The following is a 14,329-nucleotide window of genomic DNA, read 5'->3' as shown; positions in this document are numbered from 1 at the left end:
TCCAAAAAATCGTGGGGCAACAAGATCCCCAAGTCACCTGCTCCCATTACCAACCGAAGATCACAGATTGAGATTGATCATAATACAAATCAAAGAAATCTAAATCAAACAAGTCAGGAAAGACAACAACCCCCCACCAAAACCTATGCAGAAGCAGCTCGTCCCAAGAATGCAGCACATACCACCCAAAAAAGCCCCAACATAAGCAATTCTGACCATCTCATTAGCCACTATGTTGCAAGAATTTAGTCAAACTAACCCATCACCATCCTCAATGAAAAGTTTCCTGCAAGGGACTCACTCATACTAGCAGCCCTCAACAATGAGCAAAACTAGAATACAACCAAATCCTCCTGGAATGCCAATCGCCTCACGAACAAGATACTAGAGCTACAAGAGTTCACATTCAGAAGAAACCTCGACATGCTGATCAGCGAGACCCACCTGAGACCTGCTAATAACCCAAAAATAAGGGTATACACCATGCATCGAACATGCAGACAGACTAGGTACCAGAGGGGGAGGCACAGCCATCTACACCAAGCTCTACCTCAACCACAATATACCCAACCCACAAACCACCAACCTGGAAATTACAGGAGTAGAAGTACACACCAAGAATGCAGGAAGTATGAAGATATATTCATCTTACAACCCACCCAGCAAACCCCTATTAATATCAGATCTGGATACCATTCTTGGCTCTACAGACTCCATTCTTAGGGCAGGAGATCTGAATGCCAAGCACACTGCCAGGTACAGCTCCACAGTTAATACAAGTGGCCACACTACATAACTACACAGCAGCCAACTCAGCCACAGTTATGGGACCTGTCGAGCCTACCCATCACAGCCTATTGGCAGATCGGACGTACTAGACATCGTTTTAAAAAATATCAAATATCAGTACCATCTGGAAGCAGTAAATGAATTTTCTTCAGACCATAATCCCATAGTACTCAAACTAGGCACACTAAATCAATTCTCCCCCTTACACTCATTTATAGCATGGGACAAACTAGCCAAAGTCCTACTAGAGCACATCAGCCCAGTGACTATCATACACGAAAAGGAGGAGATAGACATTGCAGTAAAATGCTTAATGGACCAAATCAAGAAAGCAATTACATCGGTCATCAGAACTACACACATCCATTCAACCAGCAGAATCCCAGAGGAGATAACAAACTTAATCAGGTCAAATAATAAAGCCAGGAAGAGGTACCATGACTCTAGGGCCGCCACAAGCCAAAAAGATCCTAAACAACCTAAACAGAAAAGTAAGAGATGCACTGCAAATCATGGAAACCAGGAGTGGGAAAAGAAGTTAACATCCCTAAACCCAGCTGATCATATTATACGGAAATCTTGAAGATCCTCTGTAGAAAAAAATCAACCCTTACCAACGATGCAGACCAAGTACGGAATAACACACTTGGATAGAGATAAAGCTGAGGCACTGGCTGACAGCGTGGAGGAGCAGTGCAGACCTGCATATGAAAATCTGAATATTAGTCATATATATAATATTCATAGGGTCAGGCATACTTTAAGTCAAACAGAGAAATGCCCAGACCACATTCACTACTACCACCCCAACAGAAATATATAACATCATCAAGCACTTAAATTAAAAAAAAGCTCCAGGACCAGATGGAATCACCAATAAAATCATAAAAATTCTTCCCAGAAAGGCCATAATCCATATAGTCAACATAAATGCAATAATCAGACTACAACATTTTCCCATAGCCTGGAAAATTGCTGATATAACACCTATAAAAAAGCCTGGAAAAAATCCTCAACTCCCCCAAAGTTACAGGCCCATCAGTCTACTATGCAGCCTCGGCAATATCGCAGAGAGAGTAATCCTCTCTAGACAACAAGATGCAACAGAGAAACTCAGAGTTATCCCCAATGAACAAATTGGTTTCCGAAAGGAGCACAGCACCACTCAACAAATACACCACCTGGTAGAACACATCACACTCGGTTTTAATTGGAACCAACACACCGCAGCAGTATTCTTGGATCTAGCAAAGGCATTCGACAAAGTCTTGCACTAGGGCCTACTCTACAAGCTTATAAAAGCCAACATACCAATAAAGATCATAAGGCTTATCCAATCCTATCTTTCAGACAGATACATGCAGATAAAAATCAATGGAATTATATCATCCAGAAAAAAAATTCTGGCAGGTGTACCTCAGGGCTTTCTTCTGCCCCCCCCCCTGCTCTTCTCAATCTATGTAGCTGATATCCCACAAAACCCAAGAACAACCATCACCGCCCTATATGCCGATGGTACGGCAATATTGTCCAGATATCTTAGCCCCAAGCTGGCAACCAAAAGATTCCAGGATAGCATCTCCTCTCTTGCAAAGTGGTTCTCTAGATTGGAGGATTCAGGCCACTGCACACACACACACACAAAAAAAAAGCTCAGCTATGCTTTTCACCAGAAGAAAAGCACTCATCAATGAGGACATCCAACTCGGAAAAAAGATTCCGTGGCAAACAGAAACCGCGTATCTGGGAGTTAGACTGGACAAAAGACTTAGATTCAACAGTCACATTAAACTCATCTGCAGCAAGACATCCAGAGCCATACCACAGCTATATCCCATGATCAACCGCCGAAGTAAACTTCACGTACAAAATAAACTATTAATATACAAGATGGTAATACGTCCTGTAATCACGTATGCCTCCCCAACGTGGAGCCACACCTCACAGTCTAATATCCGAAAACTCCAGAGGATACAATATAAGTGACTACGAATGCACCGTAGTATGTCAGAAACAGATCCATCGGGAGACCAAAACCCCATACATAGCCCCCCCCCACTACATGACCTAACAGAGAAGTTTTTCACCAGAGCAATCACTCATCCAAATTTACTTATCAAACAATCTTCAGAATATGATGAGACAGTCTACAACAAGCACAAAAGACCAAAAGCAATCCTGCTCCCAGCTGAAATCAACTAACCACACTGCCCACAAAGAGAGGGCAAAAAGCTGAAAACAGTCCCATTCATCAGTACACCAACCCAGACAAAGGGGAATATAAAAGCATATTTGCTTCGCCCATCCAGTCAGTAACGTCGAACAAAAAAAAAAATAAAAGTGTAGCATAGAGGCTAGCATAAACTAGTCGCCGTCGCTACGCTAACAATTCCTTTTAGCGTAGCGTAAATGCAAGTGCGGAAAGAAGTTTTTCCAAGCTTAAACTGATTAAAAATTATTTGCAAACAGCAACGACTAAAGAAAGATTGGTTGGTCTAGCAACTATATCGATAGAGGGACATAGCTTATAATTTAAATTTAGAAGAGCTTATAAGCAGTTTTATTGTGCGATATCCCCGTAGAGCAAACATTTAATTAATATTATTATGTAATCGTTTTCCATTAATGTTTTTCTTGTAATAAAAACAAAATAGCCATTGGAGATTTTCTTATATTTTTGTCTTATAATCCATTAAGTGCGATATTTAATTGTTTTTCCTAAGGAAGCGATCTAATCTGGCGACGGCTCTGTGTGTGTGTGTGTGTGTGTGTGTGTGTGTGTGTGATGAAATTATCTGAGACATATCCTATATGGAGTGGATTAAATTTTAGATTTGTTTTGAAGTATTCTAATCCCCCCTCCCTGCTCCTCTGATAAAATATAAATATCTTTATAAATATCTATTGTCTCATAATTTCACATTTTTCACAGTATGTACACTTCACATTCGATATGGCACGTCCTTCAGGCAATCTGTGAAGTATTCTACCAAATTTGATTTTGAACAAAAATAAAAAATAACAATCTGAAACGTCGACATCCCGTCTTTTTTTTTTTTTTTTCTCCCAAATAATTATATTGACTTAAGTTCTTCGAGAACAAAATGTAGTCGACTAAGCGATTAGACAAAAATTAGCACAAAAATTTAAAAATGACATTGGTGAAGACTTTTACAAGGCTCCTTATTTTGTCCTGGCATTAAAAATTGTACAATAAAAGGAAAAAAAAAAAAAATTCAATATTTTAAATCTATCCAATATAACTAAAAGTTCAGTTACCCAGCACAGAACCAAGGAACTGCGTTTCTTGCTCTAGGCAACCGAGACGGAGTTAAGATCGCGAGATAATCTAGTTAAGTGTTCTCTTCAGTGTGAAGGATTATCGCACCGTCTAATGGACATGACGGCCAAGTTGCACTTCTTATCAATGTTGTTTCAACAGATTGCATGCATCGTATCCAGATTTTGCTGGACATACATAGACGTCCTGGCTAGTTGGGAGGTTGATATATGTATTTTTCAAAGTACACAATTTTACATAAAAATGTGTTTTGATTTTTGAACCTTTAAATTTTAAGTGCATTTAAAAAATGTAAGGGGCGCTCAACTTAAAATGCATCGGGGAACCAGTATCCGTATAGCCGGCACAGCATAGGACTCAGGGCCAGCTCTAGGGTCAGGTACAAGAGGCGCCTGCCTATGGGCGTAATGGCTTTGGGACGCCAACATCGTAAAAAAAGTAACAGTATTAAAGAGGACCAGAGAGTCTAAGAGTTGGTGGTACAAGCAGTGCTCCCCAAAATTCTCTACATGCACATTTTTTTTGGGGCAATAACTATAAACTGCTTTCAACAATAAAGAACTTAATGATGCCTGTATTGTCTTACAATGCGTTGATAAAATTGGCCTAGGAGCGCCCGAGAGTCCTACCAGTGTTGGCTCACCCTAGAGCTGGCACTGGCAGGACTCATAATTTTTTAGACATTATACTGTATATTGCCGGCCTGGTTGGCCGAGTGGTTAGCGTATCCGCTCTCCAGCCAAAAGGCTGCGGGTCCGAATCCCACCATCGGCATGGATGTTTATGATTGTCTATGAAAATAGTGGTGGTCGGTAGTTAGATGGCGCTGGTGTAGATGATGAAGGTAGTTGCGGTGGAGACGGAGAGCTGTAGAGTAGGTGCCCTCCCTTGATGAGTCCTTGGACTCCCTGGAGGTGTTATATAATAATAATGATAATAATATTATACAGTCATTTGAGTGTATAGCTTCGAGATGACTGTAACTGTTTGCCTGACAGTTTCGATTAAGAATGGCTTCCAGCTCATTATCAACGGTATTTCTAGCTGCACATAATCTTAAAAAAAAGTTAGCGCTAAATGGAATTCGTGGAGTTTTATAAGAAGTATAACAGCATCAGTAACAACAACAACAAAAATGTCAATAATATTAGACGTACATCGAATAAAGTTTACCATCCACCCCCAAAGATATGTTAGCACCGCAATGAATATAATTATAATGATAAGTTAACAAGAGGTATAATACGAACGCCCATTTTGAAGTTTACGCTATATTTATTCATCTCTTACCACTACTATTTCATTAAATCTAAATACAAATAAATGAAACAATAAATAAATAAATCATCTAACGATTTTTTAATTCTAAAGGGAGTAGAAGGAGCTACTTTAGCCTTAACTTTCTTAAATGTTATTAAAAATTTATTTTCATTCAGTTTGATTGCGTCTTTACAGCATACAACGCTGATGATGAGATGTCACTACTGTACTGGTGTTTGGTAGTATCGGCATTAACGGGTATATTTTGCTGTGATTGATATTTGTATTTGAAGGTGAAAGATAGATGATAAAAGTATGCCTGGTGTGTATGGAGATCTGGAAAGATTAGAAGGTAATTTTAATTTCATTACCATACGCATATATTAAATTTAGGAAAAGAAGTGAATAAATAAATTGATAGACTTTTATTGCACATATGTTCCTAATTACACGATCACTAAATAGCACGAACAAACTTTGCAATAGGTGTGTGTGAAATTGCATGTATGAAAGAAGCAATTAACAACTTCAGAAACATGCTGTTTATTTTTATAGACATTTATCCGCATGAACAGATAACACGCCGAAACATATGACATGTGTTGTTTGTCACCAACTTACGCTACGTGCTACTCATCTTAACAAAATTTCCTCACCATAAAAAATCGTAATGAGTTTTAATTAAACATAGTGAATTGGAACATAACAAAGTTAAGTGCACTGTTGAGATTTAATGGAAGGATATTATGAATTAAAAGCTTCAGAATTGACCTGAGCGCTTCTGAGATACCATAGTGCAAATGGATGTAGAAAGCTTCCCGTCTGTTGCTTGCGATTTGGTATTTACTCTGTGCTGTAAGTTTCTTCTACAATCTGGTATCACCCAGTCATTTCAATGAATATTTTAGGGTGGACTTTGTTTAATTGAAGGAAGAGAGTTTTTGATTTTGTTAGGAAGGCATTTTTGTAGAAATGCAATTGCATATCACTGATATAACTTAGCAGAGCTAATCACAGGTGGTATGGTCACTTAAACAGAATGGGCGAGGAAAGATTAGCAAAACAAGTGTTCTCTGCCAGGTCGTCAGGAAAAAGACCCAGAGGAAGACCAAGATATAGATGGATTGATATGATAAAAAATGCCGTAGAAGATAGAAATATAAGATCTGGTAATGTTGGAGTCTTGACAGGTAACAGACTAATTAGGAGGAAAATTGTAGATAGGAAGTTAGTTTTGATGTAAATTTTTCATGTAGTACCTATTATATTCTGTACACCCCTTGAGGGCACATGGCAGGAATTTGATGAAGATGATATAACTTATGTGCTCTTACCACAGTTATGGCTCTGGTTATCCATTTGCAGGTGTATATTGACTTAAGGCTAGGACTCTTCAGCTTCTGTTTTGGGGAAAGAGTGTTGTATGCAGGGCCGGTGCTACCATTTAGGCAAACTAGGCAACCGCTTAGGGTGCAAACCGTGAAGGGGTGCAAAACTTCAAGCTATGCTTTATTCATACTTTACTAAAATATCAAAATTAAATAGTGATATATGATTTAGGTATCGATTCTCTTTCCTTAACCCTCACACATCACACTATTTTACTATTTAACTCTTGGTTCTTTTTTGTTCCTTACCTAAATGATTTGAACTTACTGCTATTTAAAATTCAGTTAAGATAAATATTTTAAAACGTTAACGTTTTAAAATATTGAATTTCGGTATTTTATACCTTTTTTTTTTTTTTTTTTGTAAATGAATTATAACAGAGAATTTTCAAATTAATTAAAAAAAAAAATAAAAGCCCTATTAATTTAACCAGAAAGACTATTTTATTTTGTTAATGCCAATTAGAAACATTTTAGCTTATGAAATAAGGGGCACACTTGTGAAATAAGGGGCACACTTGTGAAATAAGGGGTGCATTTGTAAACTTTGCCTGGAGTGCAAAATAACCTGGCACTGACAGTGGTTGTATGACACATTAGTTCTTATTTGAACCTCAAATATTTGAACCTATGTTGCAAAAAGCCTATGAATTTTATCTGCCCATTATCCATGGTATAGGATATTGGGTATTTTGTACCACAGTCAAGAGGCTAAGTACATATTACAAATCCTGGTTTTGCCTCTCACAGAAATATACCTTCTTTGCATATTGCTTATTTTTTTGGATATTGCTTCATACAACTCTTTCCACTGATCTACTTAAGTATCTGGGCCTCCAGTTTTAATACCTAACATTGGTAAGTAATTTTTCCTTGGAATTCCTGCCAGTATTTTAGGTTTATTTTTTCAGTCGATAATTATCACATAGTAAGATTTTGTCATGTTTAATGATGCCTTTCTGAAGGAATCCAATATTCTTATTGTCATTGGCATATGCTAACAGTTTTGCTTCACTTTCCCCATGAATATTAGTTTCTAGAATCAATTTGTGTTTATTACTCTTAATAGTGGTTCTAGTGTGATATGAAGAGGGCCATAGAGAGAGAGAGAGAGAGAGAGAGGGTCACCTTGTATGGAACAGTTGATTTGGAAAGGTGCAGAGAGTATTTATTATTACATGGCTTTCTGCATTCTCATAAACTTTTAACCAGCTCTTGAGGTTTGTTTTAAAGCCAATTTCTTTTACAACTTAGAGGATGCACTCGCAGCTCACTGTGTCAAGTGCTCTTTCGATGTCTAGGCTTAGTAATATGCACGGACTGTTAGTCACTTGATAATATTCATATACACATCTGTAATGTGTATATGGTATGTTATATTTCTTCCTTTTACTGCAAATGTTTGAGCAGATGATGCAAGCTTCTGTAGAAATTTCTGTATTCTGTTTGTGAGAATTTTTGAAATTATTTTATAATCTGTATTTAATAGTGTTATACTTCTCCATTTTTTTTTTTTTTTTTTTTTTTTTTTTTTAAATATTCTTCAGTTTTTCTAGAGTGAAAACTTTTAGTATTACGGTGATGTATCCAGTGTTGAAGAAATTTTCTGGTTTTGTTTCTGTTTCTGACGTTTCATTAATTATTCTCAAATAGGGTTCCAAACTTTTGAAAATATATTTTATGAAATTACCTGTTTAGACTGTCTGCCCTTGGAGATTTTCCTGTTGAGAGATGCTTTATTGTATTCTTGCATTTTGCAGCTAATGGGGGCATTAATTTCTTCTACATCTCTCCAGCTTATTGTTACATAACAGCTCCAGGGAGTCCAAAGACTCATCGAGGGAGGGCACCTGCTCTACAATTCTCTGTCTCCACTGCTCCACTAACTGCAACTACCTTCATCTACACAAGTGCAATTTACCGCTGACCACCACCACTATTTTCACAAATCACAAATATCCATGCCCAAGGCGGGATTTGAACCCGCAGCATTTTGGCTGGAGAGCGTATACTAACCACTCGGCCAACCAGGCTGGAAACCAGGTTAGCTTGGGTAAAAATAACAGTTTATTGCATACGATGGTATTGCTCTCTTTTTCTATGAATAGAATTGTGAAATGTTCATGAGACACCTTGAGTAAGTCTCCATCTTCTTGCAATATTTCCCCTTGACAGTGCAGTGCATTCATCCTTTCATTGTGTGTGTGTGTGTGTGTGTGTGTGTGTGTGTGTGTGTGTGAGAGAGAGAGAGAGAATCTCTAAAAAGAATTATCAAAGTTAAGAATACAATTTCTGGAATACCAAGTGAACTTTAAGAGCTCATAAGTGCAATTAAACAACAGTAAACTAAAATGATTGACATTTATATTATTAATTTATATTATCACAATGAGAAGTAGTAGTGTTTTTGAATGATATTATGAAAAGTGTTTTTTACCCTAAATTATATTGTGTAGAATTGTATAATAGTGCTTTTATGTGATAGCCAGACTGGATATAATCATTGTACTGTGGTATTAAAAGTGTTTGCTTCTGTTGTTATCTTCATAAACGTGGAAGTGGTAGTTAACGTTATAGAAATGATGGCAGATGGTTATGTTAATAAGACTGTGGGAATGGATGACATATAAAAAGCATATGCGAGCTGCGTGGAAGGTCTCAACTCGACTTTTTGCAGTTTTTAAGATTCAACAATTTTTATGTATGCATCCAAAAATGTTAGATTTATGAAGTGTTAGATCAAATGATAACAAGGAATGTATTGTAGTATATTAAAAATGTGATGAGAGGCTAAGACGTCCCAAAAATGAGAATGGTGTTGCCAAGAATAATCAGAAAATGGACAGAAGTGCTTGTGATGATAATAACACAAGTGACTTTGAAGAGCTTAGGCAAGATTGAATGAAAATGAGGAGTTAGGTTATGTGTATGGGGAAGAAATTGAACATTTAAAGAAGAGCATATCTAATGTAAATGATAAGGAAGTTAATAAAAAGAAGCAAGTATCTTAGGGGCTGTGACTCACTCATTAAAGGTGTAGTAAAAAATAAAGTGCACAAGACATGTTTTACAGGTGGTACAATAAAACGTATATTAGATGCTTTGTATAGAAGGAATGGGCATCAAAATTGGTGGTAGTGATGGGCACAAACGACTTGAATAGTGAGACAAAGAATATGGAAAGTGATTTTAAGAAGTTGTTGCAGGAAATGAAGGATAATAGCATCATTGGGAAAGTGGTACAATAAAATGTATTGTACCACCACTGTCATATAATAGAGCAATGATATTGAATAACAAGATGGCTAAATTGTGTCAGACAGAGTGTGTTCAATTTGTGAATGTACATAATGAATTCAAGAGAAGGTTCATAGCTGATGGAATGCATTTGAATGGATTTGGTGTTGGTCATTTGGAGCAGTTGTTGTTTATTAAGACTACACAAGATTCATATGAAATTAGTGCCACTAAAAATCAGAGAAAGAGTTTGAGAAGCAGGTTGTGGAAGGATGGGAAGAGGATGGATGCAAAGGTGAAAAGAGTGATTATAGCAGAGCAAAGTGATGCAGTGCAAAATTGTGGAGATAAGAATATAAATCAGAGTCAGAATCTGGGAAACGGGAATGTCAAGATGAAGAGCGAAGTGCACTATAGCAGAGAGTGAAAAGTGATTGTGTTAATGGGATGGCCTCAAAGAACGGAGAATCATTATGCTTATATACTAATGTATAGAGTGATATAAAAATATCACTCTATACATTAGTATAATCAAAAAATTAGAGTGGTATACTAATGTATAGTTGGAAATAAAAGGGGCTGAGTTTGTAGCATTGATTGAATCAGTATTCCCAAAAATAATAGGCATAAGTGAAACTTGGTTGACTGAGGATGATATGCTGTCAGGACTTGAAATGGTGGGATATAGAATTTTCTGAAAGGATAGGAAGATGAAGAGAGGAGGGGGAGTATTTTTAATGGTGGTAGTAGAGGAATTGTATCCTTCAAGAGTCAAAGTGGAAAATAGTAGTACCCGTGAAGATTTTATTATTATTATTATTGTACGGGCACCTCCATGGAGTCTGAAGACTCATCGTGAGAGACCCACACTAATCACACAATTTATCATACCTCTCCTTGAACCCATAAACAGAAAAAAACACTCACAACTGACTCTGGCAGCCTTTTACCGTCATGCCTGAGACTGATTGGTCTATAGTTTGCTACTGCAATCTTAGACCCTCCCTTATGCAAGGGAATTGTTCTGTACTCTTTCCATCCCTTTGGAACGCTACCAGATCTGAGACTTAAAGTGCTTAGTCAGAGTTTCCCTTGTTGAGATCAGTAAAATAGTATATCTAATAGGATACTGTTTTGCTGTTATAGGCCAGGGAATGTGGAGAGTATTGATTGTGAAATGTTTAGACACATTAGTTGGACAAGTAAAAGGAAGATGATCCTAATGGTAGATTTTAATTATAGGAATGTGGATTGGAAAGAAGAGTAGTGTATAGTAAAGAGAATGAATCTGTTGAGTTTTTGCAGGATAACCATCTAAAGCAGCATGATGTGATGGAAGCAACATGAGGTTTATCAGTATTAGATTTGGTGATATCCTCACAGGTTGTGGTTGTAAATAAGGTATTAACACTGCCATGTGTTGGGGAAAGTGATCATGAGGGATTTTCAAACAGGAAAAAGTTATCAAGAATATCTGCATGTGGAACTATAATCTGAGTAATTATCAGAAGCTCCATAGTCAACTAGCATCAATACATTGAGTTGATGAATTGTGTAAAAAAGATGTTGACTTATCATTTCTCATGCATTATCAACATCTTTTCTACAAAGGCAGTATCTAACACAAGCAATGCACATCTGCATTCCAAGAGTTAAGCAAATTAAGTAGGAGCGAGATGGATGGATAGATAGTGAAATCAAGCAAGCAGTATTACGAAAGAAGTTATTGAGGAAGTACAAGACAATTTGCAGTGAACAGCTGCATGAAGAATATAAAGTGCAGGCCAGAAAAGCGACAAGCATGGTTTAAAAAAAGAAAAAAATAGAAAATGAGAAGCCAGTCAGGTCAAAGCTAATCCAAGGGAATTTTTCTGCTATTTTGCAAGCAAGAGGAAAAATAATTATGGTAGGTTGATGCTGGTGGATAGTTATTGCAGCAGAGTAACTATGGCAAATGATGTAGTGGAATTATTTAACGAACACGTCATCAGTGTATATCATAATGATGTGAATGATGCTGTGCAACATGTGGAAGGGAGGCAAGAATTAGGAGAATTAAAGGTGAAAGAATCAGAGGTGTATGAAGTGTTGCTCTGTCAGATGTTAATAAGGCTGTAGGAATGGATGACATTAGGATAGGAATAGATAGTATGCTGGTGAGATGGATTGGAGATAAACTCTCTGAACAATACCAGCATGTGTATGATGGAGCCGTGCCTCAGAAAAGGAAGGTTGACTACTGATGTGTCTCAGGGTTCTGTTTTTGGGACCCCTGCTGTCTAACTTTTTGTTAATGATATTTCATGTGGATTGACTTGGGGATCTTCAGATGTTTGCTGCTTGTGCAGAGTTAGATAGAATTATCCTTTGCAGGAAGATTTGAATAGACTTTTAGCTAGACAAATGAGTAGGATTGCAGTTTTAATGTTAATAAATGCAAGGTGTTACACTTTGGAATACAGAAATATAAATATTCTAGTGTGGTTTGGCTGAGTGGTTAGTGTATCTGCTCTCCAGCTAAAAGGCTGAGAGTTCGAATCCCATCATGGGCATGGATGTGTGTGATTGTCTGTGAAAATACTAGTGGTGGACGATAGATGACATTGGTAGTGATGGTTGTAGTTGGCGGATTGAGTGGTGGAGACAGAGAGTTGTAGAGTGGGTACCTGCCGTCGATGAGTATTTGGACTCCTTGGAGGTGTCATGCAATAATAAGGCTACGTATTATATTGGTGGAGATGTATTTCGGGAAGTGGATGTGATTTGAGATCTTCATGATGAGACCTTCAAGTTAGTTAAGGGATTCTATCAGATTAATACAGAAGAAATTATAAAAAGAGTGGCTGTTAAGATGGTAAGAATGAGAGGCCATCCCTGAAAGTTAGTGAGTGGAATGCATTGCCTGAGTGCAGGTAGTATAAATAACTTCAAAGCTCATTATGATAGACTTGTTGCTGTTTGAGTGGGCCTCCCATAATGAGTCTTTTGAAACTATGGAGGTTACCAAATAATACTAATAAAATAGAATAAGTGTACAAAACAATGTAACTAAGAATATAGTTATTGTTATATAACTATTCTTATGTAATTAGAAAGAAGTATGGAAAAACCAAAGTGTATCACAAATCTAATACGAAATGTCTTAAATATAAAACAATAATAATAAAATTGTTCCAACAAGCAGGAATAAACTTGCATATATGATGGTCTGTAGGACTACAGAATTGTGAAAAGTAATATTGCCAAATTAAATGGTTGTAACAAATAGTGATACCTTCAGGATAAAAGCAGCTGTATATATTGTATATATTATTTATTGTTATGTATATATTTATTGTTAGTTTCATGAAATAGTCTGACTTGGAAGGAACAATGGTGCATTACACCCTTTGATCAGAAAAGACTTGAGTTCAATTCTTTTTGCAACAAGAAGAATCTTTCTTTTTCTTCTTATTTCCCAGATTCCATCAGGAACATTAGGAGTCTGTAAATGTTTTCTATCGGTTCCTTATCCTTGCTCTTAGTTCAGCAAGAAACAGGATGGCCAGACTTTCTCTTTCCTTGTGGATTCCATTCCACGGCTGCATGACAGACTTCTTCATGATCTTTCCTAAGTGCATGTCCAATCCACCTAAATTTTCATTTTCTGATTTCAAGGTTGACTTTTTGCTGATTTGTTCTTTTCCAGAGGCCTTTGTTAGTAATAATTTGTGGCTACCAAATTCAAAGTATTCTCCACAGACATCGGTTTGTGAATATTTGTAGTTTCTTTGTATTTCCTTTGAAATTAAATGTTTCTCATCCATATAAAAGAACTGATTTTACATGCATTAAATATTTTTAATTTTGTATCTGTGTGAATTTTGTTTTCCATACTCTATTAAGTTTAGCATATGCACTTTTTGCATTTTGAATCCTAATGTCAACATCTCTAGTTGCTCCTACGTTTGCAGATAAAACAATGTTGAGATATGTAAAATGTTCATTTTTCTATTTTCAATTGTATTTGGCACTTTATTGTTGACATTGATTCTCATTTCTTTTGTTTTGTATTTATTTTCAAACTTTCAGTGATTCTTCTTGTAATGTGGTTAGTTTGTTTTGGATATCTGTATGCCTGTGAGCAATTAGACATACATAATCTGCATAGTCTAGATTACCCAAAGTTTTGTTTTCCATGATATTCCTTTGGCACGTTCCATTGCTGTCTGTTCTAGAACTTGATTTAGCATCAGTATAAAAATAATAAGGGAGATAGAAGACATCCTTGTCGCACTCTAGTTACAGTTTGAAAGGATTGTGACAAATACCCATCATGCAGCACCTGGCATTGGAATTTGTTATATCCTTCCAG

General features: G+C 36.8%; 1 protein-coding gene across 1 annotated transcript in view; it reads left to right on the top strand.

The window, feature by feature from the left end:
- The first annotated feature begins 5,584 nt into the window (after positions 1-5,584).
- The window catches only part of ATP8A (ATPase phospholipid transporting 8A1), a 1,088,708-nt gene continuing 1,079,963 nt past the window's right edge, over positions 5,585-14,329 (top strand). Inside the window, exon 1 of the mRNA XM_090406292.1 lies at positions 5,585-5,702. Coding sequence (XP_090262418.1) covers positions 5,666-5,702 — 37 coding nt within the window. The 5' untranslated portion in view covers positions 5,585-5,665. The remainder of the gene's footprint in view (positions 5,703-14,329) is intronic.

Source organism: Typopeltis vanoorti, chromosome 16 (genome assembly GCF_054136105.1).
Source record: "Typopeltis vanoorti isolate ZY-2024b chromosome 16, IOZ_Tvanoo_1.0, whole genome shotgun sequence".
Classification (NCBI taxonomy): Eukaryota; Metazoa; Arthropoda; class Arachnida; order Uropygi; family Thelyphonidae; genus Typopeltis; species Typopeltis vanoorti.
Note: the sequence above shows the minus strand (reverse complement) of the source record. Positions and strands in the feature narration are given on the sequence as shown.